We start from the raw sequence: 16,202 nt of genomic DNA, 5'->3' as shown, positions 1-16,202 counted from the left end.
AACGGCAGGTCTCATCGCTGAAGGCAATTCTCGACGCCTACCGCGTGTATCAGAATAAGTGGTCTACTTCTGGTCACTCATAATGTCCTTCGCCGGACATTAGACCACGTGTCCTCTTTGTGGTATATATACGAGAGATATTCTATAATGTTATAATAATATCATTTATCCAAAGCGTGTTCTAGGTGTCTCGTAATTCCAAGGTGCGTGTTTACTGATCAGCTACGCATAATCTACCCATGATTTAGTTGAACGTTATTGCAGGTAACTGAAGTGCGGAAGTAGTTTATTGCCGGGTGAACAGCAAGTTTGAGGCCCGATGCCTACAGGTGGGTATTCAGGTACATCATCATATTTAGTATAAATTTCACGTCAGTAGATCCAATGAGATTTTCTTATCACTGGTTCTTCGTGCTGCGAAGATTTATAGTCGATAACAAAAGATAAACCTTCACCGTCAATAAGTGTCCTGATTTTCCTGCGTCTTAAATTCAGTTTTCATCGCAGTTTGAATGTTTTATCAACCGGGGTCATCAGCCTGTTTGAGACAGCTGTCATTTCGGGCTAGGACTACTTTCACTAGGGTAATATTTACGTCGATCATTAAGTAGCACTGGACAGCTCTGTCCGCCTTATCGTCCATGAACTATTTCAAATATGCTGTATAAATATTCACTGTTGTTCATGGTAAATAGAACATCATTGTAGTCGGCATATACTTAGTATAAAAATTCAAATCTTACAGCACCATTACATGTATGAAGCCAACATGTACGAGTGTTAGTTTGCTAGTAAGATGGTTCGAGATTGATTCCTTTATGTGGAAATAATAAAAATAATGTTATGATTTCTATCCGGAATTGTATGTGTCGGAGTCGTGATGTCGCCTACAAGCACAAATTTAACCCATGCTTTACCTCTTTGTGTCAAGACCGCCTCCGTGGTGTAGTGGTTAGAGCGTCAGCCCGGAGAGCGGAAGGTCGTGGGTTCGATCCCCGACTACGTCATACCAAAAGACGTTAAAATATGGTACTTGTTGGTCCCTGCCTGGCGCTCGGCATTAATGGGTACAACAAGGACTGGTCGGCTCGGAGTCAGTATATTGTGTCTGAGTGCGGTATTCATGCTTCACTGCGGTATGGTATCTCAGTGGGCTAGCACTATAAAACCAGCTTAAGTCTGGACTAGTACAAGCAGCCGCACATACACATACACACGCATGCACGTCGTCATATGAGCGAAATATTCTCAAGTACGACGTAAAACCCAATTTCACCTCACTTCACCTCTTTGTGTCAAACAAGAGGTTGGCCTACATATCACAAGCAATACTTAGCCTGTTTAATCATTGTGGTTGCACATATAGTGGACAAATTTAACTTCCGTATAGCGAAATGTTGGTTTTGTCACATGTCAAGATATAAAACTTTCTAAACACCTGTGTGGAGCGCAATAATCCAGCGGTAAGGCGTCTGCCTATCACGCTGAAGGCCCGGGTTCGATCCCTGGCGGAGGCAACTAGGTTCGGGTCCCCATTTGAGTAGTATCCTTGGACAAGATACTTACATCCACATTGTCTCAGTTCACCCACCCGTGAGGATGTGCTGACAATGTGTGTGTTTAGTTCATTGCGCCTAACAGGCAGCATGGCTGTATTATCCCCAGGGGTAGTTGAGAAGGTATCGGGAAGTACGATAGTGTCCTATGACCGGGGTTAGTAATGTACGTAGCGCCGTAAGCAGGCAATGTGCCTGGATATGAGCGCCATATGCGCGGACTATTACTATTATTATTATGGGTCTTCTGACAGCGGTTTCTGATACTGGCGGCGGCTTTCCCCTTATAAGGATAGAGAAATACATAATTTGATGTTTTGAAAATACAAAGGGCAGTTATTTCACAGCATGTGTTTAACCATGTACTTATGAAAATATATGGTCTATATTTCAGAAAGAATATCATTACATAAGTCTTTGCATGCCATACAATATCATCATCAACGGGCAACCTTACAGATTCTCTTTCTACATCGTTTGGTGATACAGTTGAGAACTGATTTTCACCCATGCTCGCCTGGTTGAGTGGGTGAGTGAGTTTTAGCAATATTCCAGTAATATCACGGCGGGGAACACCAGAAATGGGCTTCACAAATTGTACCCAACTGGGCAATTGAACCTGGGTCTTTGGCGTGAGGAGCGAACGCTTTAACCACTTGGCTATCTCACCACCGCCTCTGGTCTGGTTGAACCATGTCATTGTATTCCAGTTGTTACTGGATTGTTTCCTGCTCACTCGAGTCTTCACAGATCGCCGTCGTGTATCTCGAATTTTGTTGAGTTAACAACAATCGATCAAGTTATACATGTGCAGGTTTTCTGACTTCATTCGTAACTGCCATGAATTCCTGGGATAATAATCTCCGGGACAGTCTTGAATCTACCTTTTCATAGCGTCACAACCTTTAACGATAAATCGCTGCCTTCTTGGCAGTCAGTTGTTTATGACACTCGAAATACGTGGAATTCGGACCTCAGAGTACAGTGATAAAATGACCATCGATTGGATGTGACGGGTCAGATGTTACTGAACGACACTCGGGTCCCTGGAGGTTTAAGAAATTTCCCTATGGCCTCTGTCGTCTGAATACTGGGTAAGCGACCATGTGATTTCCCAAACTACTTTCAGGTGCTGCTTGTGTTGTGATACGTTTTGGTTGTTAGCATTTGTCAGCTTCATTGAGTGGCGTTTAGAAGTTGTGCGATGAACACAGGGGACAGTGCTATGGATATACAACTTCTTTATTACTAATAATATGAGCGACGTTTCGGTTATGTAGCTAACATCGTTATCAAGCAAGTGATGCATTTGTCAGCTTTCATCATATAAGTGAGATAAATCAAGAGCCATCTTCAAAACTGGCACACCAATATCCTTCCCTCTAGTCACCTTTTCACCAAGGACGAATACTTACAGAAGTTAAGATTCATTGAGGAGAGCTCGTTACTAGAAACAATGGTGTTAGGGACTGATGTGATTCATAAAGACACCCGTGAAGCAGCCCATGCTTGTCGAAAGCGGCGACTAACGGGATCGGGTGGTCAGGCCCGCTGACCTGGTTGACATGTCATCGGTTCCCAATTGCGCAGTGATGCTCATGGTGTTGATCACTGGATTGTATGGTCCAGACTCGATTGTTTACAGACGCCGCCACATAGCTGGAATATTGCGGAGTGCGGTGTTAAACAAACCAACCCTGTGACGTCAACACGTTCAGACGATGGTGTTGCTGGGGATATGTGTTAATTAAAACAGTTAACTGTTAAATTGTGTGTACGTACTGTACTTGCTGCATAAACAAAAATATTTAATTACCATTTTGTTGCCGTCCTCAATATTCTATCTGCTGCACGTCCACCTCAAAGGAAGTCCGGAAACCCGTGATTGAAAGCATGAGCAAGGGCTCGTGTCCGGGTATGATCAATCATCTTTCAACCCAAACATAGTGCAAGGGCAAACATTATGTACTCTACTTTATTCTGAACTAGACTCCAAGTGGGTGTTTCCCATATCTACCAATCAAACAGATCACTGATGTCATTGGGAAGAGTTCAGATATACACCGCCAGATGATCAACATTGCTAATCAGCGGAGGATCAAATTCTTTCAGAGTTCATGGGAAAAGGATCACCAAAGCATGTTGTGTCTTTTTGTTTTAAATAAATAAAAAGTCAGGTGAAAGGTTCTGACACAGCTTTTATTCACAATTGCCTGTACACAGTAGAGGGCTGCTAATGATAAAATGTTCCGTTAGTTAAATGAGTGGGCTTGAGTAGGATAACTGTACCACAGCTAGGGATAAAATGACAGGTTAGACACAAGCAATGTTCTCTAACACTGTAAGGGTTAAAATGTTTTCTCAAATAGACACCTAACTGTAAGAACCTAACCACAGTTTGTGTAGAAACATCACAGACGATAATCTGGTAACACTGTTAGGAATAAAAGGTTTATTACAAAGAATGATAAACACTCAGTGTAGCATACATTACATGGTTAAAATGACACCAGGCCTTGTGGACATGTCTGATGAATTCAGTCTTGTCAAAGATATCCATAGATGCTGATTAGTGACTACCTTTGCCCTCAAGATGCAGGAACTTGTCACTCTGTACACTTTGATGTTCAAGATTTATTAGGATTCCTGCTTCAACCTTCAGTTGAGGAACAGTTCCTAAGGAGTAATCTTGTCACAGACTTTCTTTCTGAATGCCTCAACACCTGTTCTGGAGCTATTCCCTATCACAGACGATGGACAGTCTAACATACTTGACCCCTTCATAGCCATTGCTCAACCCATGACTCAGTATTAGCTGTACAATTATGCATTGAAGATGTTGACCATCTTGACCAAATCAACCTGCAAGCTTGTGTGAGGGCTGATTTGACCCATACCCTCCCGTTTTATTGAAGTCCTGAACCAAGTACATCCACCATTGTAAGTGTCTGTGGTTGGGACTAAATGCACGCTAATCCACGTTAATCTCGAAAGCCTGAATCAACTGGACAACCCACAATACTGATATCATGATGAGAATTGCTTAACCACCACAAACCCCTATAGCATGGATGGAAGATTCAGGTGTAACCAAATTCATCAAATGAGCTCATGCTTCTGAGAAACTCAGAACAAACAACACCCATCCAAACAGTCAGTCAGAACTAACTTACTGGTTGAGCGGGTTAAGTGCCTGACTTTGTGTGCTGGGGATCAGGTGCCTGACTGAGGGTGTGGGTCGAATCCCAGATGGGATTCAACCCAACAAAAGTACAAGAATCTGTACTTTACTGAGAAAGTGTACTCCCAAATACAACATGTCACAACTACATCCATTTGAACACGGGCTTGTGGAAGTTCAGAACTAACTACAACCTGTGATAAACCAGAATTGCAAGCAGGTGAGAACCTACTGCAAAGTCCTCCCATTCTCCAAGCTTGCAGGAAACAGTCCCAATCCCATTGTTTGGCACATATATATAGCTCCTCTACCCAACCTCCCTCCCTCCTTTGCGGTCCACATGCTGCCTTACATAACTCTTCAATAGCTCATGCATGAGCATAGCCAGTGCTGGGCTGCAGAAAACGTACAGGTCTATATACACAGGTCAATGTACATAACATGCGGGACTTTACCCATAACAGCAACACACAGGAGCTTTGTACAACAATGTAACATTATACATAAAGGTTCAGGACAATTACCCATTATCATATATTGAAACAGTGTTGTTTCTTATTATGATCGAGATACAAGACCAGCTGATGGCAGTTTTTAGACAGAATCCAGCACAACTGCTTACACATCTATATAACATTTATCCAAGAGATAAAAACACTTTAAGCCCTCCTCATTGGTCCTTTTGTCCTGAGCAGAAGTCCCTGAAGCTTATGAACATTTATCAGCCTTTCAGCAGCTTCCCAAACTGAAACCCCGTAATATGTCTGAGATATATTTTCACATAACACATACTAATCGCTATGCATTAGTTCATTCTGTTGCTTAGTTCCACAGGATAACTATCTGCAAAGATTGATCTTCAACAAGGCCAAACATTGTTTGTCAATATGTTCCACCAATGTCTTTTTTGTCCAGATGACACTAATTTTTAATACAATCATTGCAAAAGATCTTTAGGGGAAGTCTGGTGTAGTTTTCATGAAAGTTTTCTCTAGCTGTATGGTCATCATGTTTATGCATTTTCGTTGCCCACTGTAAACTAAACATGACCATGACCATGTATGCACCTATTGTATATTTTTAAGCACAATATGCTTATTTGGTTGTTAGAGCAACAACTTTGACAGATGACCACTTGACATACAAGGTACAAAATATAGGAAAACTAAACTTGGTGACATACGATTAGTTATGAGAAATGCAAGGTGAAACATCCCTTAAAACCTTGCTTACCTCCAAGAAACCCACATGTGGAATATGATTCAGGGATATCTACACAATGCTTTCAGGACTTGTCTTGTTGGTCTGTAGACAGGCAACATTTTCATGATGCACACATTTGTTGAATTCAAAATAGAATTAAGGATAAGTAAGTGTAATGATTAACATAACACATGGCTACAGTAACATTGCTGTGTAAGGTACACACAACATGCAACAAAACACTGTAGAGGGGTGGCAGTGACCCTGATTAGAGTGTTACAGCTGTTATATGTAAACAACAGCTCCAGAATGCTAATACAGCAATGCCCCTCGTATGACATGTTTCATCAGTATCAGTGACAGACTTTTGAACATAACATGAATCGTACAAGTGATGAAAATGATTACACAAACTACCAAAATAAATAAGATTACACTGTATCCACTATAACACATGACAAGGGAGACAACCCTTCACAGACAATGACACCTTTTGTCGTTTATGTGAACTATGTACATGCACTAATCCACAGTAACATAACCTTGGCAACACAGAACCATGGTGAAACACAGGTTTACAGCAACTACAAGCCTCAACGCCAGCATTGAGGTTACACAGAACATTTACACAACTTCACAAATATCACTTCATCATAGAGATAGGAAGCATAAGCTCTAACACCAATGCAACAAAGTAGACAACTTACTCGTAATGGAAGGACAAATTGATATCAGGAAATAATGTTGCTTTAGTTGTTGCAACCCGTCAGTCAGAGAGAAGACCTGCAGTATGACTATAATTATGTGTTTCATGCTTAATATTCATAGCTGTGGAAGATTAGGTGTAATCATAAATTGATCACGCAAAGTTCCCGAAAGCTCACTTAATAAGCTACTTCGAAAGTAAACTATAGCATATTTGGACGTTTAATTGTTGTCGACTTTATGTGTGAGGTGATTTATGTTATATTTTGATAAATGAGCCAAGCTGTTTATGCATGTGTTCAGCAGAACATGAGGAAGTCATCAGAGTGGTGCTGGTTACAACAGCTACTACAATTAAAGTGATGATCTTGGGGATTCACAAACAGTGATTGTGATTTAGTGAGGCTGACTACATAAATACCAACATGTAAACTAGCACAACCTGTATCATTGTGTAAATAGTCATTAGTCATTACACTACGTGCATCCTCAGTCTTCAGCTTAAATTAGCAATGTCTTAAGTCCAAGAGCTGTTCATTTATGCGATGTTTCCATCCAGATATCAAGAATGAATCACCTTCTACATACTTGGACCAAATACGCCTAGGGTGCTGTTGTACAAACTAACCTTAGTGCTATGATTGTAGGTCAATGTTAAGGCATGGGATTTACGATCAACTTCGCGTTATGATCGTAGGTCAATGTTAAGGTACTGGACTTACGATCAACTTTGGGCTATGATCGTAAGTCAATGTTAGAGTATGGGATATACGATCAACTTCTCGCTATGATCGTAGGTCAATGTTAAAGTATGGTACTTACGATCAACTTCTTGCTGAGATGGCTTTGTGCTATGGCACCCAGTTGTACCCTGTTCACAAGCACGAAAACCAAACTGCAGATCAATACAAACCCTGCAGCATGGTCAAGTTGAATGCTATGAAACAGATCCAGCTGTTCTCTACAATACCATAATATCCCCCTGAGCTGATAAAATGCTTCTGTTGGAGCACAACACCTCCACTAAAGTACAATATACATACAGGTAATTATGTACTTCTGCTGTGATTACAATTTACATCGCCCCTCAAAGATACTACATTGGCTACGTAGACACTTTCACTATCATCCGATTACGTTACCTTCGTTTCAACTATTTAAGAAAGAGGGTACGAGTTGTATTTTTTTCACAGATTAGACAAGTAATACAGTTGTTCGAGTAGGTAGCAACAACTGGTTGATTCATGTAACAGTCAACACAAAGACTTTTACTGCAAGACAAGTTATGTCACAAAGTATCAGTTTTTCAAGAAGCTATTCACAGACACACAAAACTGACAGACACTGCAACTAGTAGTTTCCTGACAAAGTTCTATGTGATAATGTGACAAGGTAAACAAGAGCCTGACACACCCATTGTGTGTCAAGACACAGACTGGGGAAGACTTCACACCACATACACCACATACAGCACTACTTCAACAAGTCAATATATTAGATATCCTCTCCTCTATATACATATGTAACAAGATCTACAAGTGGTTAGTATCTAGGTAGTGGTATTAGCAGAAGAAAAGCATGTATCTTCATTCTTCAAGGTCGGTCACAATCATGGCAGTGAATGGAAACAGGTTGATAATATCCTTGAAAGTCATATATGACTAGACAAAGGTTCTTTAATGGTTTATCTGTCAGTTTTAGTCTTAGTTTTACTAACATGTAGGTTTAGTAATGAGGAAAGGGTCGTTTAAATAGATGAATGATATATAATACTATAGTATGTTGACCAGTAAATTATACCATTTGAGAAACTTCAATGGTTCTAGTCTTAAATAGACAGAACTTTGTCTTAGAATAGTGAGACCTCGTTAAGTCATCGCCGTTGGTACATCACAAATATATCAACTTAGCCATAGTTGCAGCTAAAAGCTGATATTGGCCAAAGGTGCTGATTGGGAGCTGCTGATGTTTCATCATCGTTTAAGTTAATGCAGTTTTTTTTGTATATTGCTTATCCTTTTCCTAAGAAGAATGGACCAATAGTCCACTTGTTACAATAATTCTTACAAGTTATTACAACTACACTGTCTCAGCTTACATTATGTGCCTGCTGCAGGAGAAGTAACTGGATTCTGTACAATCTGGGAAGAATCCAGGACTAGTTTTACACATCAGAAGAAGCTCAGACAATAGTGTGACAAACAGTGAGATGGTAAACTGACAGCAGGATTCAGTTAATTATGCACAGCGACACGAACAGGGTCAGGCTAGGTTGCTGCAGGGAACACTGTGTCCCTTCAATACAGTCTCAGATACAGCTGGCAACTGAGGCTGTAACAAGTCACACAGGTCTCTCATATCCACATCAAGGGACACATTGATTCTCCAGATACTAATGTATTCCAAATCAAGCCGACATGCTACAATTTAAACAGAATAATGTTTAAAGCAGTGCCAAACCAAACTCACTCACTTGTATATGCAGGCGTGTAAGTGTGTTTTTATTCTCCATATTATCATTGCGTGTAGACGATATTTGTTGAGTAGAAGCCAACTATCTAAATTATCTAAGTCCAGTAATCAAGCTGAGAGCGATTTAGATAATTGGCTTCTACTCAACAAATATAGTTTACATACAATGATAATATGGAGAATAAAAACACACTTACACGCCTGCATATACAAGTGAGTGAGTCAGTTTGGTTTTGCACTGCTTTAAACATTATTCTGTTTCTGTTAGCATGTCGGCTTAATTTTGAAAGAAAGCCTAAAGTGCTGCAGCTCTCAGGCATTTACGACTTTGGTTAAACCAACGAGGATATGTATGGTGCAAACCTTGATCCAGATTTCTGGAGAACCCTTGGGATACAAACCTACTGGCAAACAAGGATCAGTTGGACCGGCACAGAGAACACGTTTACGAGAAGTAGGCAGTGCACGGCAATGAGCAAACCCATTTGGTTTGTAAAAGGTAGAGCAGGTGTAGGCTAGTGTACGTGCATTGCATGACAATGAAATTGATTCCGTGTGTAGCTGTCATTTGCTGAGACAGGCCACGCACTTCACCCATCGCACTACACTTGATCGCGGACAACCCGGAGCCCCTTCGCTACCAATGGCAAGGGCCAGTGGGCGGCACTCATACATGCTCATACAAGTCAATTGTCAGGTCGGTGCTCAACTTATCCTTGTTTGCCAGTAGAAACCTAACCAGGGTTAACCAGCATTCAGACCTTTGATCTAGCATACTAGAGAGCCCTTAGGGATACAAACCTAGTAACCTAATCAGGGGAAACCAGCATTCGGACCCCTGACCAGGGTTTCTGGAGAGCCCTAGAGATACAAGATTGCAGCGCATCATACAACCGAACCACCTTTGCATGAAGAAGGATATAATTCTTGAATGCAAGGTGTCTTACAGTAATGGATTACTGGAGCTACTATACACAGTTATCATAGTTACTTATAAGGGTGACTTGTTACAATGCCAGACAGTGCTTTTGATACAGGACTGCACTGATGGCACAGGTTTCTCTGACAACCTCAGAGCCCTCCCTACACAATACTATAGTTACAGGGACTATCACATTGGTATTGGCACCTGCACATTGACTGACTGCATCAACACACCCAGACATGCATGAAAGACACAATACATCAGCGATAGAACCTGTCCACACAACCTCTTCCTCAGACTACAGACACAGTCTAGCATGCAGCCTAAGCTACACTCAGATACAGCATACTGTTGAATAATTTACTAAGGCTACACATTTACTTCCAGGATGGGTGGACAGTCTCTATCACCATGTACAATTGTAGTTTGACTTGTACATGTTTCCCTGTATGTGAGAAACACTACATATGTTCAGGTCAAATACCAATTGCTGTCAGATAAAATGCTGTAAAATTGTCTAGTCATAAAATATTGTTAAAACAACCAGTCAGTCTATTATGGCCTAAACCCATGTTAAAAGTTCAGTGTATAATTATGAGTATATTGCATTTCAGGACATAAAAGTAGCACTTTGAAAGAGCTTTGGACATGGGGGATGACAAAGTACGACAATCTTAGCCGACTCCCGATCAGATACTTTAACACACAAACATACAATAAAACATTTGGCTCTCATCAATTTAAAACACCAATGTTGGTTAGCTTGGATCCCCAAAATGATAAGATGGTACATGAAAACAGGATGCAGTTTGTACAACAGATGCAGCAAAGACATTACTTTGGAAAGATTACGATATCAAAGCCAGAATTGTTGTTGTAAGGGAACAGAATAAGGACACAAAATGCTAATTAAACATGTTGCAAACCAATCAAAATTTCTCCCATATGATCAACTTTGGTAGTAGATGTACCATCCTTTGACATTCTGCTACAATGACTCATGACAAGATAAGCTTGTGGAAGCCTCACTCGCCTGTTGTCGTATTCTTTGTGAACACGTCAGGTCCTGCATTTCTGCAAACATTTTAACTATACATTACATACAAAATGTACATTCTCTTGGCCACAAAAACCTTAACATTTACTATCTACATAACAAGAAACTTCAAACTACAGAACAACATTTTGACTCGACTTTCATCACAGATAGTTGTTGAGCCCCTCCTGGCTTACAGTAGCTTGGCGGCACACCGTTGCTGTTGATGTCAGTTGTGATCTTGGAGCGTGCTCGGTGACCTTTACGCTGCATCAGAACACAATCTGATGAACATACTGACGACCTGTCTCCAAGGTCATGGTCGGTGTACTCTGAGAGCTCACTGAACTGAAGGGACTTGGCTTCGACATATAGCTCCGAGTCTGTACGCCCTATGTATTGTATTGGAGTATTACCTATCGTCCACTGAGCCGTTGATGAGGCAGATGTGGCACAATTCCCATTGCCAACACTCCCTACACTAGACATAGATGACAGAGAGTTCACACTTAGCTGACTCAACTTCTTGGTCAGTGCTTTCAGATTCAGTTCTGCCCCATTGCTGGTGTTTGCTTGATTCTGCTTGGAACCCTGGCTCCCCTGACCTTTCGAGCCTTGGTTGCCAGAGTTGTCTTTCTTCCCTGAATCTTTGCGGTTACCCCCATGAGATCCTCTGGATGAACCCCCTCCTCCACTGAAGCGTGCCCCACCTCCCATGTTTCCCCCATGTCCACCTGGCCCATCGGTATCACTAGAATGGTCACTGCTGTCACGGCGATGGACAAACTTATGCTTCAACTTATCCTTGCGTGACCTGCCCTCGGTATCATCAGTATCACTGGCATCTGAACTGCTACAGCTTGTACCTCGTTGACCTGCTCCACGGCGTTTCTTCCGCTGCTCATACTTACGCAGGATTTCAGGTGATGCCATGCTGCTGACAAATGTACGGGGTGAGTGTAACTTCTGGGGGACAAAGTCCTCTTCTTCATCAGATTCATTTTCCTCAAAAATCTGATTAAGGAGTTGTGGAGAGCTGTTCACAGACTTCAACGGCCATCGGGTCGAACCAAGTTCTTTTCCTGTCGAAGACGTCTGCTGAACAGACGGTTGCTTTGTCACAGTCACCTGCGGCACCACCTGCTTGGATGTCGTCTGCTGCGATGGCATCGACTGGGATGTGGACTGCCTCGAAATGGACTCCAATGATGAGCTCTGCTGGCAATGTGACACTGAGACCATACTCTCCAAACTTTCACAGGACACAATGGGCTTCATCATCCCAGACTCCTCCACATCCATGTCCGAGCCATCCTCCTGTGAATCCTGGGACTCCTCCTTGATCAGACTACACTTCCTCATCCTGTAGTGCTTCTCAGGGCTGACTGCATTATGCTTGGGGGATGCAGACGGGGAGGGATGGGTGCCGGGAGGAGACACCAGTGACTGCACGTACGTTGGCTTCAATGCATCCTTGGGATCAGATGGCTCTGTTTGCACTCTGAAAATAACATAACAGAAACCTTACAATCAACAATTTAGAGACATGCAGAACATCACTGTCACAAAATACCAATCTCCCCCTTCAAACATCATGGTAGACTGTGCTTATGACATGATTCACTATCCTCACACCAATGATTGGTATTATCCTAAAACATATATATATACTGGAAATGAACAGAAATGCTAAGTAGATAGAGACTGAAGGACATTTTGAATGAAACAATTTAACATGGAAACCAAAATTCGGTGCCATTGTTTCCTACAGTTGAACCTTTGTGTTCCATTTCTGATACTGAAAACAATCAAACTCAAATATTTGGGAATTAATGTTTTGTGTTTTTTGCTGACAAAAATATTTGGGAACAGTGATTATGTATCATGCTGGTGTTTAGAGGGAACGAAAGTGCTATAATTCACTTAAGAAAGCAGTCCTTCGTGCACTGTTGAGAGACATGCAAGTTTTGGGTTGGTAGAACGCAAGCATCGTGGGAGAACTCAATGTTAAAATCACATAAACAGTGTAACCTGAAATGATGTCATGACAAAGAAACTTATCATGTGACAAACAACAAAGTATAAAGAAAAAACAACAAATATTAATATCATGCAGGTTACACAATACATAGTGTAAATATCATCTACTGCACACGCAAGGCAATTGTCACTGAAAGTCTTCTCATTGGATGAGAATGATGTGCTCAACTGATGCTCCACTGCAGTAATCACTTAGTTGTACACTATCCACACATCTAAATGCTGAAACAAGGCTGACACAATGCCTGTCAATCTATCATTCAACATACGACACTAAAGGAGGGAAATGACAACAAAGAGGCAAACTTTGAGATAACTAAATGGAACATATTTGTATACATTTGTTCCATGATATCAAAGTTATCGTGCAGTGTTGAACCTAACCACACTCAGCTCATAAGTCAGTCCACTTGGCAAGGTGTCCTGTTTTAATGAACCTTGGAAATTTAACATAACAAAGCACTTGGACATCTTTCTTCACTGGTCACGTCTTCATTGATGGTCTAATCGTGTTGGCACAACCTAAATACAACAAGCTGCCAACAACATTGCAGCCGCAGTCACATCTGACAGTCCTTTATTCTGATGAGGTCCTAAGCTGGCTCCCTAAGATTGAATCACAACTGGAATGTACACCTTCAGAGACTGCTGATGGTGTTGTGATCAACATAAAATATGACTGTCATGAACTGTATTTGGCACATACCATTACATTTAAACAAATATTGATGATTTAAGCAAAACTATTTGAATTTGTATTTAAGATTATATTTTTTCCACTATCTTCCAACACAACTACCATCCATAAGCTTGACACCACCAACAGCCATTCCTCTACTTCAGCCCTCCCTCTCACATCCACATTTATCAAAACATTCAACACACCTACCACACACATGCCATTCCCACTAAAATATCCCTACACCATTACAACATTTGTATCCACTCCGTTGAAAAAGCCAACAAACCCATCCCACCATCCCACACTCATAGCAAAATGTGTATCCTACTTGCACACCTAACACAGCCCAACCTTCTCAATATACACTCTCACACATAGACCCAGCCCAACCTCTTCAATACACACTCACACATAGGCCCAGCAAAACCTTCTCAATACACACTCACACATAGGCCCAGCCCAACCTTCTCAATATACACTCACACATAGGCCCAGCAAAACCTTCTCAATACACACTCACACATAGGCCCAGCCCAACCTCCTCAATACATACTCACACATAGGCCCAGCCCAACCTCCTCAATATACACTCACACATAGGCCCAACCCAACCTCCTCAATATACACTCACACATAGGCCCAGCCCAACCTCCTCAATACACACTCACACATAGGCCCAGCCTAACCTCCTCAATACACACTCACACAGGCCCAGCCCAACGTCCTCAATACACTCACACATAGGCCCAGCCCAACCTTCTCAATATACACTCACACATAGGCCCAGCCCAACCTCCTCAATACACACTCACACATAGGCCCAGCCCAGCCCAACCTCCTCAATATACACTCACACATAGGCCCAACCCAACCTCCTATATATACACTCACACATAGGCCCAGCCCAACCTCCTCAATACACACTCACACATAGGCCCAGCCCAGCCCAGCCCAACTTCCTCAATATACACTCACACATAGGCCCAGCCCAACCTCCTCAATATACACTCACACATAGGCCCAACCCAACCTCCTATATATACACTCACACATAGGCCCAGCCCAACCTCCTCAATACACACTCACACATAGGCCCAGCCCAGCCCAGCCCAACTTCCTCAATATACACTCACACAGGCCCAGCCCAACCTCCTCAATATACACTCACACATAGGCCCAACCCAACCTCCTATATATACACTCACACATAGGCCCAGCCCAACCTCCTCAATACACACTCACACATAGGCCCAGCCCAGCCCAGCCCAACTTCCTCAATATACACTCACACATAGGCCCAACCCAACCTCCCCAATGCACACTCACACATAGGCCCAGCCCAACCTTCTCAATACACACGCCCAACCCAACAACACACCTTCCCATCCCAAACTCCCCATCACAAAAACACTCTTTTTAAACCACATGGTTGCTGTCACAGGTCTATCTGATGTAAGTATTAAATGAGTGTAGAGAAAATCTCACAGCATGGATGAAGGGAAGAGGAAAGTGTGGATTACACAGAAATGAACAAGTGAAGGTTTCCATGACAACACAACATGCTGGAAACAAGGTTACAACAGCTGAATGGACATAGGTAACCCATTACCCCTGGAATCGCGACGCCAATGCTTCCAGCGTCAAGAATGGGGGAGAGTTGGGCGTCACTGCCTTGTTCAGGAGTCTTTGCCTCACGCTGAGAACGCACACAGGGTAGAAAGGGAAAAACACACATTACTGCAGGAATCAACAGTTACTATGGTAACAGAGAGATGTGCAGTCTCCTCGCTGTTAGTGACATTCAATACAAACAACTAAGAAAACCACTTCACAACAATGAGAATTCCAACGCACAAAAGATAGGGAAACTCATCCTGTAGGAACAAACAATGGACACTTGTCCCCCATGTATCAATAAGTGTGACAAACTCAAAGATGGTCACAGGATTGGTACCTGTGCTCAACTGGTTAAATGAGCTCCTGAAACAAGAATTACAGAAGCCATCCTAAGATTACAACGGGCCATCAACCTACAACCCTCATCAATCACCTTTACATTTACTATGGTTATCTGGCAACCTGACCGACACCAGTTTCTCAATATGTCATTAACATTTTCACATGGCTTACAGTGTACTCTTTAGAGTGAGTGAGTGAGTGAGTGAGTGAGTTGGGTTTAATGCCGCTTTTAGAGATCTATTCAGCAGAAGCCAATTTCAGACAGTTCACTTGGCTGAAAGAACTGAAAACCTATGATAAGCAGTATTAATGAACAGAACATTTTTAGACAATGACAACATGGCCTGATTCTGTCCTACCATGGCTATGTTCGATACACTTATTAGATTAGTTCAATGTAAGTAGCTAGTGGCTACAGCATGATGCAACCTTTGATACTGGCC

At 42.0% G+C, this 16,202-nt stretch overlaps 1 protein-coding gene across 4 annotated transcripts in view; it reads right to left on the bottom strand.

Annotated features, from left to right (window-relative positions):
- Nucleotides 1-3,736: 3,736 nt before the first annotated feature.
- LOC124259160 (SNF-related serine/threonine-protein kinase-like) overlaps nt 3,737-16,202 on the bottom strand; it is a 46,797-nt gene continuing 34,331 nt past the window's right edge. For 2 of the 4 annotated variants that reach the window (XM_046693253.1, XM_046693255.1), the window contains 2 exons: nt 15,410-15,496; nt 3,737-12,579 (listed from right to left, as the gene is read on the bottom strand). In XM_046693253.1, the coding sequence (XP_046549209.1) occupies nt 11,208-12,579; nt 15,410-15,496 (1,459 nt within the window). In that variant the 3' untranslated portion in view covers nt 3,737-11,207. The remainder of the gene's footprint in view (nt 12,580-15,409; nt 15,497-16,202) is intronic. The other 2 variants (XM_046693254.1, XM_046693256.1) reach the window with 1 other exon arrangement.

This window comes from Haliotis rubra, unplaced genomic scaffold (genome assembly GCF_003918875.1).
Source record: "Haliotis rubra isolate DU_JTF1 unplaced genomic scaffold, ASM391887v1 Scf710, whole genome shotgun sequence".
Taxonomy (NCBI): Eukaryota; Metazoa; Mollusca; class Gastropoda; order Lepetellida; family Haliotidae; genus Haliotis; species Haliotis rubra.
This window is presented reverse-complemented; position numbering and strand designations above follow the sequence as displayed.